Here is a 17,005-nt window from a genome sequence, read left to right on the forward strand (position 1 = left end):
GTTGCCGCACTTCCGGTACCGCGAAACGAGACCCCGGGTGGGGGGCGCGCGTCGGTGGTGGGGGCACCCTGGACGAGGGACGCCGAGGGAAAGGGGAGTCCGCGCTTTGGGGATTTTCCATGACGCGAGCGGCAACGCCGCCAGCGCGCCGCGGACCGGAAGTCCCGCAAGATGGCGCCGGAAGTGGACCCCGGGACGCGACGCCGCGAGCCCGGAACCCCTCGACGAGGAGGCAGATCACGGATTTGGGACCTTTCGTTTGTGACGCGATAAAATGGCCGGTAGCGTAGAAAAGGATTTATTTTCCATCGCGTATCAGTCGGTGGGCGGTCAGGTGCTTAAATAATAATTTACCCGTAATGCATTGTAAAGAAACGCTCTTTCAGAGGCAGGAACCCCGAGACTCGAGGCAAGCACTGGGACGCCATCTTGACTATTTTTTAACGCAACTATATCATTGTCGTTATTGTAAACTGCACTGATCGTGCGAGTCGGAGGGGCGCTGGACCGTCTCCTCGATTTCCCGCGTTGCGAGCAGCCCTTTGCAGCTTTCCGCCTCCTTCATCCACTGCTGCACCTGTTGATCGAGTATCCATGACAACGGGCGCCCGTTACGAGGAGGGTTTTAGGATATTTCCGGGTAATATTCATTTTTAATATCTCGATAACGCGGAGGTTAATTATGTGAAGAATAATGCATGCATCAGATATTTTTTGCAAGAGTAGATCCGAGTGGAGAAACGTCCCCGAAAAATGGCCGCCCGGCGAGCAGATCGACGGATACCCCGATTCAAGATGGATCCACGTCGCTGGAGGGCACGATAATAGTTGTTAAGCGTTAAGGTCAATAAAAAATGTTGGTTCAACAGTTTCTGGAGTTAAAATTATCCTTCCAAGAATGTTTAACTTCGCCGACTGCGAGCTGCAACCGTGGCAGCAGCCTTCTAGTCGGTTCGAGACTCGCTTTCAAATATGGCTACCTTGAACTAGAACGGCTGCCAATCTGCCCCGAGTAGACACTTGGGCACGGTCAAGAAAGTTCTCCGCGTGAAAATTGCACGCCCCGATAGAGGTCGATTTGACCGTTCGGAAAGAAAAATCTCTTTCGATCGAAAATCATATCTCAACACCTGATATTAACTCAACTCAACTCACTGGTCCTGTCGGAGCCGTACTCTGGCTAATTCCGGTAAAAGGACTCGAAGGAACGTACCTGTCCGTAGAGCAGATCTCTCCGTCGTCCAGGAGGCTCCTTTCCCAGGAGAGGCACCAAAATCCCGAGGCAGGACTTGAATTTCTCCAGGGCGAGGGTGTAGTTACCTTCGGCGAGATATTCCTCGGCGACTTCTCCAATTTCCAGGCCATCCACCATCGCCGGGGTACTCTTACCGAGAGTACCTGAGGAGTATCGGATCGCGTTAAAAGGAGAAGTTAACGAGCTCTATGCTTACTGGAAAGATACCAACGTAGGTCGTTGTATCCCAAGGATGCCCCGCACTCCAGAGACTCGGTGCGCCGAGGAAGAGGGCCGTTCCCGGAGTTCCTCGACGTCGAACTTTCCCCCGACTTTTCCACCTCGTCGTCGTCGAGGCAGGCTCGCTTCAGCTGCTCCGCTCTCCTGATGTAGTCGTTCACGTGCAATCTCAGCGCCTCCTTTCTTTGAGGATCAGCCTCACCTGGCAAAAGATCTCCCACTACGTAAGACCGAACAAGCTACGAAGGCATTAACCCTTTAGTTATCAACTACTGTACCTAGAGGGTTAATGCAACAAAGAGACGGTAGAAGAAATTCATTTCCTACTGGTGAGCAAAGGAATGAAGTATCTCAGGGCGTCGCAGTAGAGGTGGAAGGCCTCCTTCCGGTTGCCCACCGCGTCCATCTTGACGGCGGACTGCACCAGAGTCGCAGCCTTCTCGTAGTTCTCCTTCGTGGGTGCGTGCGCCAGATCGAGGAACTCGTGCTCGAAGAAGCCCTCGAAGGATATCCTCCTGGTGGGGTCGTGCTTCAGCAAGGACAGCAGGAGATCCTTGCACTCGGGGGAGACCCGGGCGCCCTTTGGGAGCTGCATTAAACGAGACCGCTCTTCAAGGAGAGACTTTTTCGAAGGGACTCTTCATCGCCGAAGGACGTTCGATACCGCGCGAAAACGTCTGACGATCCTTGCCTATGCTTTTCGTTATTTCCGAAAATGGTCCCGAACTTGACGACAAATCTTCGCGATTTGTGATCCGTCGTGTTTAAACATGACTGTTAAATTTTACTTCTTAAAATAATGCAACGTTCGCGGATGGGTTTACATGGAAGATTTATCGTTTCGTGCGTAGCCATTTTACTTGAAGCTTTTACCAATCACCTGGATCGGCCTCTGGGACTTGATCTTGTCGGCCAGCTCCTGAAAGCTGCTACTGGAATAAGGAGCCCTGCCGAAGAGACACTCGTACATGATGATACCGACGCTCCAGAGATCCACCCTGGCGTCGTACTTCTGACGAAGAAGGATTTCCGGCGCCATGTACAAAGGGGAGCCCCGGATCGCGAATTTCTGCTCAGAGGAGGATAGGTACTGGGCGAAGCCGAAGTCTGAAATCAGGGAAGTGGACGATCCATGGATTCAAGGAATTAAAATCGCAATCGGAGGTCGCACGCACCTCCGACCTTCAGGGTGAGATGGGGTCTCTTGGCCAGGAGAAGGTTTTGCGGTTTCAGGTCCATGTGACAGACATTGTGACCGCGTAAGTACTTGAGGGCGAGGGCAAGCTGCTGCAGGAACTTCCGACATACGTTCTCCGGCAGTTTGTTCTTCCTCCTGATGAAACTCGAGAGGTCGCCGGCGTCGCAGTACTCCATCACGATGTAGATGTGCCTGAACGGGGAAGGTAAGTCTGAGTGGCGTTTTACGGGGGAATAACTCGGGTTTTAAGATCCCATGAAAGGGCAGGGGAGATCGCAGGAATATCGGGGACCCACCCCTCGTCCCAAAAGAAGTCCTTCATCTCGACGATGTGCTCGTGCTTCAGGATCTTCAAAAGATTGATCTCCGTTATGAGGTTCTCGATCGCCGACTTCGAGAGGCCCGACTTGTCCACGCACTTGATGGCGACCACTTCTTTGGATCCACCCTGAAAGCCAAACTCGTCATTTGCAAATGGATAGTTTTCCCCTCAATCCCAATTAGTGGTTCCTAAGACACGTCGACAACCGAGTGGGGTCTTGTTATTTCTTTTTTGCCATTTTTTTTCCCTTCGTCGAATCCTTTCAATGAGCGCAAGTGTGGACAATTTCTCGGAGCTACTCACTTTTTTGAAGGCCTTGTAAACGGTAGCGTAACTCCCCACGCCGATTTTTTCGAGCAGGGAGTAGTCCTTCACACTCGGTAGACTCATTTCTCTGCTCCTCGTCGAACCGACTCGTTTTCACTGGTTTTCACCTGGACATTACTCCTGAAAGTCGCGAAAGCGAAGCGGCTTTGAAGAGTATCTGGACGAGATCGCTCGCCACGTGGTCGCCCTAATATAGGTTAGGATCGTTTCCGCAAATATCGACATCAATCTCTGTAAGTAATAAACACCCTTGATGCATACCCTTAACATACGTCCGGATAAAATTTCGCTATAATCACGGTTAGTGCACCCGACCGGGGGACTCGCGCGGTTCCCTAGACTAACTTCGTGAATTTTAATTCGTAATTTCAATTTTTTTTCTTCAAATCCCCTGCTATTACAAATTGCAGTGAATTCATCTTGAAGTAGCCTTCGGTATAATCTGCTCTGGAAACGCGAGAGAGAGAGAGAGTGAAAGGGGCCCAGGGACCCGATTCTCGAGTGCATGCGATTAATATTCGTACGCGACGTAATTTCTCGCATTAAAATCCATAATTTCCTGAATAAAGTCCCCTCGTCTCCCGCGATATGCGCGGCCCTGCCGAGCGAACGCCGGTGCAGCAGGTCGTCGGCCGACTTCACTTAGTTGAATTCGCGTCAGCGGGGCGGCGCTTGGCGACGACCCGTCTATTTCTCCTTCCCTCTCTCTCCTTCGCTTTCCCGCGAAAGCGTCGTTGCATTCGGTTCCTCAAAGGGAGGCCCGTCGTCCGCGAAAATCCGCCGTGAGAGGAGTCGCCGCGGACGTCGTGCTCCAATCCGAGCGCGCTTCATCCGAAGGAGTTCGCGTCACGCCGGCCGCTTAACATGGACGTGACAGCAGCACCCGAGCTGTGAGCTCGCCGGCTCCCTCGCGGCAAATGGTGCCCCCTGCAGCCGACCCCGAGAGGGCTGCCGTCCCACGGCCATGTCCGGTAACTACGCGACCCGTCCTAATCTCAAAAATTCATCCGCGCGCGGGCGGCCATTTTTTCGAAAGCGCGCTCGCCACCGAGTGCACAATTTCCAACAAAACATTCCACTCATATGTATGAATTAAAATACCGAAATGCTAGCGAGTGGAAAGAAACCACTCGGAAAAAATTGCAAACTTCTAAATATAGAAATCCTATAATATCATTCGGTAAATCCATCTTAGATAGATTCGTATATCTCGCCCTGGATAAAAAGGATAATCGAAACTCCCTCTCGAAATTCCTTAAAAAATTCGGAGGATTTAATTTTCCACTGAGTTTTGGTAGTGCGTGTCGACCTCGAAGACCCCCGAATTGTGAAATGGAATTCCACCGTGAGGTCGCCGAGAGGGGAGACACGTTGTACAGTTTTAACGTAAAAGTGGCGTAGCGTGATGTATACAACGCAAGGGTACGTTTGGCGCGAAACTTTCCCAGGTTTCCCGATAAACGGTGCAAAATGACTAAATATGACACGGGGGTATCCGTAACGCAAACCGGGGGCTCGGTCGCAAAGTTATCCGGGATTCGCGATTCGCGATTCCTGTGCGCGCCGCGAGAGGGTGACACCGGCGGCGGGCTCGGCTGCTTCCGAGTCCGTCCGCGGCGGCGCCATGGCCTACGGACCGTGGGCGCCCAGTGTCTCTCGGAAATGTATTTATTTGTAAAATAAACTCGAGTCGAAGTGACCCGAGGTTGCCTTATTGCACAAACCCGACAAAGAGAGGTCGTTCCGCGGTTTGGTGGGGGTCGCGTTCGCCTTCGGTATCCGGAAACCTCCTTCCACGTACCTGTCACATAGCGCGAGAACAGGCGCACGCCCGAGTCCGCTCGCCTCTCCCGATAATCGCCCAGTCGCGTTGCTCGCGCTCGCCGCGCGAGGGAGACTCGCGCCAGTCGACTCGTCTGTTTCCTCGACACCGCCAACGTGCTCCGAGGAAGAGTGTCGCGCCGAGTTGTGAACTCTCTCGAGTCTTGACCGCCCTTCCACAGGCGCGCCCCGCGATTGGTCCAGGCGACTCGACGGCGCGCCCTGATTGGTCCGTTCCGTTGAGCCGCCCGACTCGGCCGTCGAAGCAGCCCTTCGATGCTTTCCCACGTTTCGAGGGGGCTAGCCGTGTCAAAGGTAAGCCCGATTCTCCCTCGCCGTGCGACCCTCCCCTCCGACTGCCGTCCGACACCGATGTTCGCCCCTCCGCGATTTTTTTTCGACAAAGTCCGCGATGATTTGTGAAGATACTCGCCCGCTTTATCGCTATCGTTCGAGGAATCGCGGATCTCTCGGCTGACGGACCTTCCTTGGACGACCCTCGCCCGGAGCAAGTATATTTATTTTCGGCAATTTCACCGTAACGTTTAATTCCGAATTTCCGAGAACTTCGAATGGTTTTTTGGAAGAACCGATGATGGTTTTTTTTATCTGGTACTCGGACTAATATTTTCAAGGGATGAGGGAGAATCTGCCAATATTTGTTTATGCTTGGGTGTAGAATATTTCTCGTCCAGAGGTGCTTGAATTTTTACGAGAGAATTCGACGATCTCGGCGAAAGTGGCGTCTCGATAGGTTAGGTTCGACACAGATCTCACGGGGATTGACGTTGTCACGCGAATACGCGAAATCGGGACAATTGGGCACTCGAGCAGACCTCTTTCTGAAAAGATCCGCTTGACTGAGTATTTACGACGTCGTATTAGACCTTTTGTCTAATGTTACGGGGGAGACCTCGCTCAGCAGCTGATCGCGGTCGTAAACTGGAGTTTGCGCATCACGCGTATCGTGTTTGAAGCGATAATTGTTAAGTTGGCGAATTGGTGACCATAATTTCCTTTACCGAGTGTCGGCTGCACTGTTTCGTTGTTAATCGGTTTAAACGAGATAAACGTTGCCCCGGGGTATTTGCATCGCGCGAAAGTAGATCGATTTATCTTATTCGTTGCAGTATTTAGTTGGAATAATACCGGATGGAATTACCGATGTAAAGTCAAATGACTCAGCGGGTGACACATCTTTTGTCCACGAAGGAGAACCAGTTAGAAATTGAATGGAGAGCGTATATTTTGGTATACGAGATCGACCTTAGTAGCCGCATTGAGTGAACAAAAAAAAAAAATTGCACCCAGTTCCCTTGTGCAAAAAAAAATTATGCGATGCATCTCCACGCGATGACAATGAACTACGGTTAACGATCAACGTCGGATCACCGAACCCAAGAGACAGCCCGAAATCAAATTCAACTTTCTATGCCGGAAGCGCAAAATGTCGAAGCACCTTACCATCATTACCGATTGCATCGAAACTATCGCCTTGAGTAAGAGTTTCTCGGACGAGGTTAAGTTCATCGAGTGGTTTCAGGTGTAAGCGCCATTTAATCGAGGATTTCCTCGAGTGACATGCGGTACTCCCACCCCGCTCGCCGGGAGACCGAGTTCTCTTTCTCTCTCTTTATCTCCACGAGTGCGACAAGGACGCTCTTATACGACAAAGTACTTGGTCACTTCCCCTTACCTCCGCCTCGTTTCGCGCCGTCGTCTCATTGGATGGTCATCGTTTACCCTGTGTTTCCGTTGGAGCGGTCGAGAGAAAGGGGCAACAAGAAACGGCTTCTCGCGGGGCCTCGCTGTGATTGGTCGAGTGCGTCCATTGACGCGCTCCCATTGGTTCGCGCCTTTCGGCGGCCATCTTGGATCCGCCGTGATCGCAGCGCTCAGTGCTCTGACGGACGGAGAAGTTTCGGTGTTTTGAACGGCAGCTGACTTTTATATGTTTTCGCGAGTATTGCGGGATTTGCGGGGGCGCAGCATCGACTCGGCGCAGTCCGCGAGGACGGACGTCCCGAAGAATCGCGGCCGACATTCGATTCATGAAAAATCGCGAGGCCAGGAGGCTTTCCCGTGATTCTCAGCGAGCTCTTCGCGAGGCAGGCGTCCGTGACGTCATGTGCTGAACGTCCTCCGTGTGGGCCCGTGTTCTCTCGGTGGTGTGGCGGTCCGTGACACGGATCACAGGTGCAATCGCGAATCCTGAGGTTCTTTCTTCTAAGACGGCCCTCGTGGGCCTTGGCGTCGATTTGCGATCGACCGAGAACTTAGCGAGGTTCCCGCGGCAAGGGCGAGTCTGTTATTGGCTCGCGCTTTATTCACGGGAAAGGTCGACGAACAAGCTTGTTCTCGACTGTGGTTTATTTTTATTCTTATCTGCGCCCATATAATTCGCTCCCTCGAGCATAGGTACTTGATCCTTCGTTGAGCGTTCAATGAATTTACCGTTTCTCACGTTCGTTTAGATTTTTTGGAACGGTCGAGCTTTGCTTGTTTTGGGGGCGCTTTTGTTGACTTTCCAGTTATCTGGCAGACAAATTCCAAAATTGTGAATCGGGTCTAATCGGTGAGATAAAATTTGGTCAAAGGTGAAAAGCCTGGTACAAGGTTTCCTTGTCGGTGTAAGGGTAGAGCTGTCGTGCAATAGTCCGCTGTGATCTAGTTTGGGGGCAATAGATTTTTCACGTTTTTTTTTGTAATTTGTAGTACCGTTGAGAAGGAATCGGGAGGACTGAAAGAGTGGGGACGTCGAAGGGAGAAGGAACCGTCGTGTTTGAAATAACTAAGGAATTGGTAGAGCTATGGATTCTGAAGAGGAAACGCTGTACGACGATGTCGACTCGGGCAACGAGTCCAGTGGAGACGACGTGGACTTTGCTATGGAAATAGAATCTGGAAATCCGAGAGAACGAGCCACCGACGTCGAAGATTATCCCTTTGAAGTCCTTTCCACAGAGGAAATTGTTCAGCACATGGTAGACTCTATAAAGGAGGTCAACATGGTGGTAGAAGTATGTTTGTATTTTGACCATTTTTATTAGGCTTAGTTAGTATCTTCTAGTTCGTGCAAACTTTTTTTAATGCCATATTATGTTAAAATATGCTAATTCCTCGTTGAATTATGGAATCAAAGTTATGAATTTAGGCATGGATAAATGACGTGTTTACACACAGCTCTGATCTATATATATCGTGATCTTTAAATAGCATGCACACGAGATTTCTCTTTTTTTGCCAAAAATATCTCAGTTGGGGGAGGACGGAAGCATGTCTGCTTTTTCTTTGTTGCCATATTTATTTGTCACCATCATGACAAAGATAGAGCGGTTTTAAGCACGTGATTTTTGCAGATATCTCGCGATTATACTTGCATCCAGCCTTTATTTATCAGGGATTATTCATGTGGTACAAAATAATGATGACTCATTTTTGGTATTTAATTCCCAGATACCTGCCACAACAACCAGAATTTTATTGAATCATTTCAAATGGGACAAGGAAAAATTAATGGAACGCTTCTACGATGGGGATCAAGAAAAATTATTTGCCGAAGCGCGGGTGATTAACCCCTTCAGGAAGGGACCTTTAATTAATAGATCTCGTTCACCACAAAATTCACTGGTGGGTAAAACTAATTACGATCGACGTGGTATTTTTTTTTTACCTATTTTTACTTAAATTAATTTTTTAAATCACAGTCCAGAAGAGCGTCCACAAATGGAAGGGAAGAGTGCGGCATTTGCTTCATGACTTTACCATCTTCCGTAAGTTATTATGTATTTTACTTTGCTAGTTTAAGTAATATTTCAGTGCAAAGGACAATATTTTATTTATGGATGTGCTCAGGTGATGACCGGCTTGGAATGTGGACATCGGTTCTGTATCGGTTGCTGGAGGGAATACCTGACCACCAAGATCATGGAAGAAGGTGTCGGACAGACTATCGCATGTGCAGCACATGCTTGCGATATTTTGGTAGATGACGCTAGCGTTATGCGTCTCGTTAGAGATTCTAAGGTCAAGTTAAAGTATCAGCATCTCATTACCAACAGCTTCGTCGAAGTACGTTAATCGAAGTAACCCTTTCCTAACGTGTACGTTTATGACGAGAGCAGTCCTATCGAATACTTACGTTTTCCCGATTTTCAGTGTAACAGGTTGTTAAGGTGGTGCCCATCACCCGACTGCAACAATGCGATTAAAGTGCAGTACGTGGAGCCAAGACCGGTGACGTGCAAGTGCGGGCATACGTTTTGCTTTCACTGTGGCGAGAATTGGCACGATCCTGTCAAGTGTCATCTGTTACGCACGTGGATCAAAAAGTGCGACGACGACTCGGAGACGTCCAATTGGATCGCAGCGAACACAAAGGAGTGTCCCAAATGCAACGTCACAATAGAAAAGGACGGTGGATGTAACCACATGGTGTGTAAAAACCAAAACTGCAAGGCTGACTTTTGTTGGGTGTGTCTCGGTCCCTGGGAGCCCCACGGCTCCAGCTGGTACAACTGCAATCGGTACGACGAAGAAGAGGCGAAGGCTGCCAGGGACGCCCAAGAGAAGTCGAGGTCCGCTCTGCAGCGATACTTGTTCTACTGCAACAGATACATGAATCACATGCAATCGTTGAAATTCGAAAGCAAGTTGTACGCGAGTGTCAAGGAGAAGATGGAAGAGATGCAACAGCACAATATGTCCTGGATCGAGGTACGCAGGTATTTTACCTCGAGTGCAAGTATGAATTAATTGAGTACGTTAGGGTCAAAGTGTAATCTGGATTGCAGGTTCAATTTCTGAAGAAGGCCGTCGACATACTGTGCTCGTGCAGGCAAACGCTCATGTACACATACGTCTTTGCCTACTACCTGCGAAAGAACAACCAGTCCGTGATCTTCGAAGAGAACCAGAAGGACCTGGAGACGTCGACCGAGTGTCTGTCAGAATATCTTGAGAGGGACATCACTAGCGAAAATCTTGCCGACATCAAGCAAAAGGTCCAGGACAAGTACAGGTGTGTCCATCGATCCATCGATTAACTCGAAGGGGCTCCCGCGAAGGCAGCGATTGCCAATGATTCTCGTTTTTTTATTTTCAAGATACTGCGACAGTCGGAGGAAGGTGCTTCTAGAACACGTGCACGAGGGTTACGAAAAGGAATGGTGGGATTACAAGGAATGAATCAAGGGCTCGTTGGAACACTGTCAACCGACGTGAGTCCTCTTCCTTCTCACCCTTGCCCCCCCCCCCCCAGCTGTGATATACCAGAAAAGCTGACAAGAGACAGAAATAGAGCAGGTCGCCGAGTGTCGGACACACACCCTCGCACCTGACGCCCTTTTTATTTTACTCCATCGCGCATCTTTAACATGATATAGTCTGTGGTAAAATGCATCAAATAATCGATACGGCTAACACCTCTCATTAAAAAAAGATTGAATCCTTACGTCAACTGAAGATTCAATGGGAAGAGTACTTTTGTGCTTGGCGAGAATTACATGCCGACGACCGCGTACCGGAAGATCGGTGCGTCTTTCGACGTAAATCCGGTACACGCGTAACGTCCGGGCGTGGTAACGCGACCTCGAACAACTCGGGACGATCGTCGTCGTTTTAGTTCGTTTCGTCGGGGGATCACGGTTCATCAGGAGAGTATCGTTTGACTGACAAATTCGACAGATCTGCTTTTCGTACTTAACGCGTTGCCAGCGGTAGAGAACCGGTGAGTGGTCACAGTCCTTGTCCCCTCTTTATGACTTCGAGCCGCGCGTTTTCGATTTATGCGGTCATATCTCTTGTTACCTTTTTTTTTTTGTCTCTGGCCGGCGTTGACACGTAGATTTTTCCGGATCGCTAACGGGTGCTCTCCGGTCGGAGGACGGCGTGGATGGAAAGGGAAATACCGGAAGGGAAGCCTTCCTAGAGATTTTCCCTGCCGGCTTGCTCGAGGGCCAACCACTGGTATCACTGGGCGACCGGCTTGTCCCCAAATCTCTGCTCTATTTCGGACATTGATACGTCCAGGCTGCTACTGCCAATCTGTAAGAAAATAAAAAAAGAAACGAAAGGAAAGGTTTAGTTAAAATTGCAACGTGCACATGTCGTCAGTGTTACGTCGATATTAATAATAAAATAGACGCACCGGAGATATTCGGCCCACTCGAATGTCGCGTCGCGCGGGGAACGCGGTGATTTTTTTTTTAAATTAATTACGTTAACTACCTCACTACTGTCGACGACTCTTTTTTTTTTCTTTTCTTAGTTAACTTCGAGGTATCCCTGGGAGGATGACGGAACGGCTGCGGATATTTTAACGTCGAGTGTTGGCAATTGTATATAAGTCGAGACGGACACAGGCTAGAAAATCGACCTTTAATCCTCGACCGTTTAACATTTTATTAACTCCGACCGCAATTCACGCCCGCGTACTTTTTTTTTTCTTCTTTCCAATCGTTCTTTGCTTTCGTTGTTCAACGTAACGTTGACGATATGTCCGCCTGTACCGTTAGTGTACGAAGTCAAGGCTATTGACACTGTGGTGTAACAATCGGTTATTACTGTCGCAACGTACGTTGGGAACGAGATAAGTTCCGTTTGTACAGTTATATAGTTAAATATATATATATATATATACATGTATACATACATATATATAAATATGCAAATATATGTAGTAATAATGTCGATAAATAGCGAGGATGAAATTGAGGTAGGACCTTTTGAGAATTTATTGAAATATAAAATTGTTGATTCTTAATCCGATGTGGTCACGTAGCGGGGAAGAGCCGCCGTGACCGGAGCTCACTTGTTTTCTGTACAGTCTCGAAATTTCGATTAGTAGTAAGGTAATTAATTCATTACTTATAATTGCGAAATTCTAGATCGTGAGGGCGACCGCTCTTGTAACGAGCGGACTCCACGGTGCGGACCCTAGACGCGAAATGTTACGTGTAAGTTCGTTTCTCCTTCGTAACGGACCCGCGTTTAATGTGATTTTTAAATAAACGTCGTAACCTTTAGCCTTCGGAGCAAGATCGATAACAGCCTTTTACTCGAACGGGCTAAAACTTTGTCGAATATCAAAGAAACGAGGAACAAAAAAAATATATATATACGTATACACGCTACTTTTGTCGAGTCAGTTGATTGTTATTTGGTCTTCGTTCTATCCTTGAGCGAGTGTGAGATCCTTTTGTAATAGAATTGTAAATATTTAAATACGTCACCACAAGAGAGAGAGAGAGGTATAAATCGGTAAGTGTACATTAGGTGCCGCTTTGGTGAAACTGAGGAAATGGTTACGAAATCGATATAGCGATCATGACAAGATATATTAATCGGTGTGTGATATCTCTCATGAATGTAAATAGTGACTGGACATGGTTCTTGACATTCACAAAGATCCGGTGTAATAAAATTACTTATTTGTGCACCCTGTGTGTGAAGAGAAGTAATTACATGACCAATCTTTTTCTTCTTTTTTTTTTCTTTGTCGTCACCGAACGAAACATGTAAATAGCTTAAGTTGGCCATTCGTTGAGAAGGAATTTCTAGCTGGCTCGATGTGTAATTATACTGCCATTCCTAAGACGAGAACGTCTATAAATCCGTGCATATGTCCTAATAGTGTTTATTATCGCCAGAAATTCATACACTTTTACAAAGGTACTAAAAGCTACCGAAGTATGGATTTTACCGTGGTATAAAGTTATTGCGGTAAATTTAGTAACCGGTATATTTCAATTACATGCAGTTACTATGTTTGCAAGAGAATGATGCGACCGTTCTTGGTCAAGCGTATCGTTTATAAAATTTGTTATTTAATATATTTTCTACCTAGAATAAATTATAAATAAATACAAATAGTTTGCTTCTACCTAAATTCAGGATAATTTTGACATTCTCATTCGACGCGGATATCTGAAACTTCAATTTTGCGTGATACCGTTACAAAAACAAAAAAAAAAGAGAGAGTGAGAAAGGAAGAATTACTTCAATAAAACACCTAGATTAAAAGTTAAATAAAATAGTCTTTCTACTAATTCAACTAGTTTGTCGAAAGAAAGTTACGATATTACAGTAATAGGGAACTTGCATTGTTTTCTTGCTCTAGAAAAGGTGAGGAGGATCGTTCGGAGAGTCGTACGAGAGGCTTTTTACACAGATATTCTAGATGTTTAAGAATTCTTGTACTTTGCGACATTCACTAAGCATTTCCCGTTCCGAACGTTTCTTCGATCAAAGTGTTACCAGTCGACGCGATTACTTCGAATGTATAACACCAGCCCGTAATACTTTAACAACGTGCCGTCAGGATCCGCGAGGTAACGAGCCATATCTCCTGGAACGCTTTCGAGGATTCGATCACAGGGCGTAAGTACACATCGAGTCACTCGCTTTTTAAATCCGTTCACCGGGATTTCACTTTAAACCGCTTCATGAGGTTACCGTCAAAAACGTGGCCACCAGCCCAAGGGTTGCCGCAGTCATTACGAGGCTGTGCCAGACCATTCCGTTAACTTCTTCCGCCACAGGATATTCCACGCACAGTTGTTCCTGTTGGCACACAAAAATATCGGTTACTCTAAATCAAGATATATTACCGTAAAGCCTCGATGGAAGATGAACCGCTCACCCATCCGCCATATCCTTTGATGAAGTGCGAAATCTCATCGCCGATGTATCTGGAGACGTACAGTGGCAACTTCATCTTCAGAGCGTGCATGTGTCTGTCTCTTGCCCACAGCGCGAGCCTCCCCATAAATGCGTACAAACAAATAATTCTCGCCCAAGTAACCCCTCCGTGAAGAAACAGTTCGTCGGCAACTCCCATGAAGGCCTCGTACGCAGTATCCGGCATGACGTTAAGCTGGTTGACCATGCTGGTGAAGAGAATACTGTGCTTGTTGAGCATCTGATAGACGTGATGCCTCATACTCCTGGAGACCGGGTCCCTCGATATCAGATAGATGTCTTCTTTGAGCAGAAACCTTATCACGTCGTTGGCAAGGCATACCGCCGTCAATTCGGTGGAGTCTTCGCAGGGACTATACCTTGGTTGCGAGGTCAATCGTGGGAAGAGATGTTGCAGTCGTTTCTGGAACGAGGAACAACCCCGGGATTAAACTTCCGACGTATCCAAATAACCCAGGGAAGCTCGAAACGACCCACGACGCAAGAAAAAAATCAGCCGGAAGGTAGCGACCCGACACGACAGCTGTTCGACGGTTACGTCCAGGCGAAGAGGCGATCCCGAACGGCGACCCGGGTCGAAGATCACGAACGCGGAACGACCGAGGGACAAAATGAAGGGAAAAAAAAAATGTCCAAAGGACGTTACGTCAACGCGAAGACCCGCGGCCTCGCGGCCCGAGAGCTGTCAAAGGGTCTCGCCGGGGGCTGATTACCTGGCAGATCTCGACGAAAGACATACCGCCGTTGGTAACAGCCGCACCATAGCGGCAGAGACCGTTGGCTCGCTCGGTGGTTAACTCGGCGGGCGCCTCGCTCGACGAATTCCTGTTACCGGGGGGATCGCATTCCAGAATACCGCCCACTCTGGAATGCGGTTCCCCCCTGGCCGACGCACCCTGGTCGCTCCCCTCCCCGCTGGGCGCGGGGTCCTCGGTCTTCTGGTCGCCGGCCATCCTCGGCGCCGCGTCGCCGAGAACTCCCTCGAGGACTCGGTCCTCCTGCCTGCCCTTCCACAGCATCCCCTGCCGCTCGGCGAGCAGGCTTTTCGCCCCGGATCCCACCGCCGGCAAGAAAAATCCACCCGCCCCGATCGGCCCGATAAACCGCTCTCTACTTTCCCGCGGCCATTTCCGAAGCGGCGCCCCCCACTCCGGCTCCTTTCCCACCGTCCGCCATGACGGTTCCCCCCACCAAGCCGACTCTCTATGGACCATTCACGACTCCTCCCCTCCGAGGCCCGCTCCTTACTACGGGATCTCCGATTAATGCGTCGCTCCGGGAACGGACGCCGAGCTTTCGGGCGACCCGGAAATTCGATCGTTTCGTGAGCCGCAAAGGGAACCGGGCACGTAATGAATCCTGGTTTAACCACGGTTTACGATCCCTAACCCTGGTTTAACCGAAACTTGGTTGGTAAACTGCAGGTTGAAGTCCGGACGAGGGAAGACGATGGGCTTCTTATGGAAGAATTAAGTCAGCTTTCGTTCCTCGGAGCGGTAGGGCAATTTCGATCGATTAAGCGACGCTGCCTGTCCATTTCACCGTTTTAATTAGGAGCAGCTCGAAGATTACGCTATTACGTGCCGCGGAGCGACGGAGCATCCCGCCTCGTTGAATCGAATTCGCGGGAAGAAGGGGAACTCGAAGGTAAACGGATAAGCTGGAGAATTCGGATAGGAGAAGAGATAAGTTAGGGTTAAGTAGGAAGAATAAACCGCGCTTCTCCTCTTCCACCTTCCCTCGCGAAACCTTCTAATTTTAGATCCCCTTTATCCAGACGCGGATCGTCTCGCGGCAGCTTTAGCGCGTTCGATAAAGCACGGCCTGTAATTCTATCGCGCTTTAAGTACATATCGCTTTAAACGTACCTTGGATATTTCACCGGACGGCGTCGAGGAATTCGCGACGCTCGGATCCCGTCCCGCGGTAGTTCCGTCTCTTTCCCTCTTTACCGAAGTCCCAACTTTCCCTCTCTCTCTCCGAGGGTGCACGCGACGCATTCCTCGCGGAACCACCTCTGCGCATCCGCGAGGCGCAGCCGCGCCGCGCGGCGGCGGTCGCCCGCGGCGCGCCGACGTTCATTCAATGGTCGACCTCCGCGGAGGTCGGGTCACCGCGCGGCAGGTACCGCTCCGAGTGTACCTAACCTCGACGGCACTCGACCTATTCGCTCTACCTACCCATTCCGCAGGAATCGTAACCTGAAATTCTCTTTCGAAAATCGCGATTTTACAAATCTCTTTAGCAAATCCCTCGTAAATACCCGGGGAACCTATTTCACCGTCGACTTTTTATCCCGGCGGTGTCCCGGTCGCCTTTCTCGAGCCCACGGCGCGGAATCCGCGGAATGGCCGCTCGTGCGTTCCCGGGAACGGACGGGCGCCTTCTCTGGGTCACTGACATCGACCGAACTTCTCGGTTCCCCCGCCGGAGGCCCTCCTCGGGAATTATACAACCCCGGTTCTCTTCGGGAAAGGTCTCGCGGACTCTCGCGTTGCGTAGCCGCGTCCGCGGTTACGTCTTAAGGACGCCGCGTTTCGGAGAACGCGTTTCACCCGCGGCCGCCGGCGCTCGTTTCTCCCCGCACGCGGACAACCTTCAAAGGCCGCAGAATGCGCCGATGAATGAAGTAGGAAAGTTACGGAGTTAGCGACCGGATGTGTACGTGTGTATACGCGCGGACGCGCACACCCAGAAGGCGCGGCTGCGCGCGCCGAGAAAAACGAGAGACCGCCGTGGGGCCCACCTCACCCTCGGCCACGAGGCTGAACCAGTTTCTGCGCGGCTTTGCCTTTTGCCCGGCTAATTATTCCTGATCGGCACATGGGCGCCGACTTTTCGACTCCGGCGATCCGACTTCTATGAACGACGCTGTACTCGTACCCGCGACGATAGTTACTTAAAAAAAAAATTATACTTTATGACACTTAACTGCGCCGAAAAAAAAAATTGGTCGACGCAAAGAGATATGCACCGCCACAACAAAATCCTGCGATACGCCCAAAGAAATTGTAAGAGCGCGTACTTAGGTTTATTAAGTTGCACAGTAATTAAGGTGATCAGCTGGGCGAGCGAACTCGCTTCGACGTTACGTTTCACCCAGTTTCCGATGATTCACGTATCCATGACTGTGACGAATTTATCTCGGTCTCTTCATTAAGCC

General features: G+C 49.5%; 3 protein-coding genes across 15 annotated transcripts; 1 reads left to right on the plus strand and 2 right to left on the minus strand.

Moving 5' to 3' along the window:
* Window positions 1–290: 290 nt before the first annotated feature.
* On the minus strand, window positions 291–6,066 carry LOC105700520 (serine/threonine-protein kinase ULK3). 4 transcript variants are annotated; one of them, XM_012426404.2, is made up of 9 exons: window positions 5,979–6,066; window positions 3,298–3,552; window positions 2,969–3,120; window positions 2,650–2,864; window positions 2,355–2,581; window positions 1,802–2,063; window positions 1,467–1,676; window positions 1,214–1,398; window positions 291–577 (listed from the first exon to the last, which is right to left on the minus strand). In XM_012426404.2, exons 2-9 carry the CDS (start codon window positions 3,382–3,384, stop codon window positions 464–466), a joined length of 1,452 nt encoding a protein of 483 aa, XP_012281827.1. In that variant the 5' UTR covers window positions 3,385–3,552; window positions 5,979–6,066; the 3' UTR covers window positions 291–463. The 4 variants fall into 4 exon arrangements, with proteins under 4 accessions (XP_012281827.1, XP_012281826.1, XP_012281829.1 ...); XM_012426403.2 differs by having other exon boundaries at window positions 5,856–5,984; XM_012426406.2 differs by lacking the exon at window positions 5,979–6,066 and adding an exon at window positions 5,123–5,202.
* LOC105700518 (potential E3 ubiquitin-protein ligase ariadne-1) lies at window positions 3,920–12,167 on the plus strand. 8 transcript variants are annotated; one of them, XM_012426399.2, is made up of 8 exons: window positions 3,920–4,292; window positions 7,858–8,162; window positions 8,599–8,772; window positions 8,850–8,915; window positions 8,998–9,213; window positions 9,301–9,858; window positions 9,936–10,162; window positions 10,248–12,167. In XM_012426399.2, exons 2-8 carry the CDS (start codon window positions 7,953–7,955, stop codon window positions 10,327–10,329), a joined length of 1,533 nt encoding a protein of 510 aa, XP_012281822.1. In that variant the 5' UTR covers window positions 3,920–4,292; window positions 7,858–7,952; the 3' UTR covers window positions 10,330–12,167. The 8 variants fall into 8 exon arrangements, with proteins under 8 accessions (XP_012281822.1, XP_012281817.1, XP_012281823.1 ...); XM_012426394.2 differs by lacking the exon at window positions 3,920–4,292 and adding an exon at window positions 5,328–5,457; XM_012426400.2 differs by lacking the exon at window positions 3,920–4,292 and adding an exon at window positions 6,477–6,641.
* On the minus strand, window positions 11,056–14,915 carry LOC105700521. Of its 3 annotated transcripts, none has more exons than XM_012426408.2 (4): window positions 14,556–14,915; window positions 13,784–14,245; window positions 13,597–13,704; window positions 11,056–11,187 (listed from the first exon to the last, which is right to left on the minus strand). In XM_012426408.2, the coding sequence occupies exons 1-4, from the start codon at window positions 14,859–14,861 to the stop codon at window positions 11,113–11,115; spliced, it is 951 nt and encodes a 316-aa protein (XP_012281831.1). In that variant the 5' UTR covers window positions 14,862–14,915; the 3' UTR covers window positions 11,056–11,112. The 3 variants fall into 3 exon arrangements, with proteins under 3 accessions (XP_012281831.1, XP_012281833.1, XP_012281832.1); XM_012426410.2 differs by having other exon boundaries at window positions 14,582–14,738; XM_012426409.2 differs by lacking the exon at window positions 11,056–11,187 and having other exon boundaries at window positions 12,763–13,704; window positions 14,556–14,911.
* Window positions 14,916–17,005: the final 2,090 nt, after the last annotated feature.

The sequence above is a fragment of the Orussus abietinus genome, unplaced genomic scaffold (assembly GCF_000612105.2).
Source record: "Orussus abietinus isolate OABI.00-Male unplaced genomic scaffold, Oabi_2.0 scaffold2, whole genome shotgun sequence".
Lineage (NCBI taxonomy): Eukaryota > Metazoa > Arthropoda > Insecta > Hymenoptera > Orussidae > Orussus > Orussus abietinus.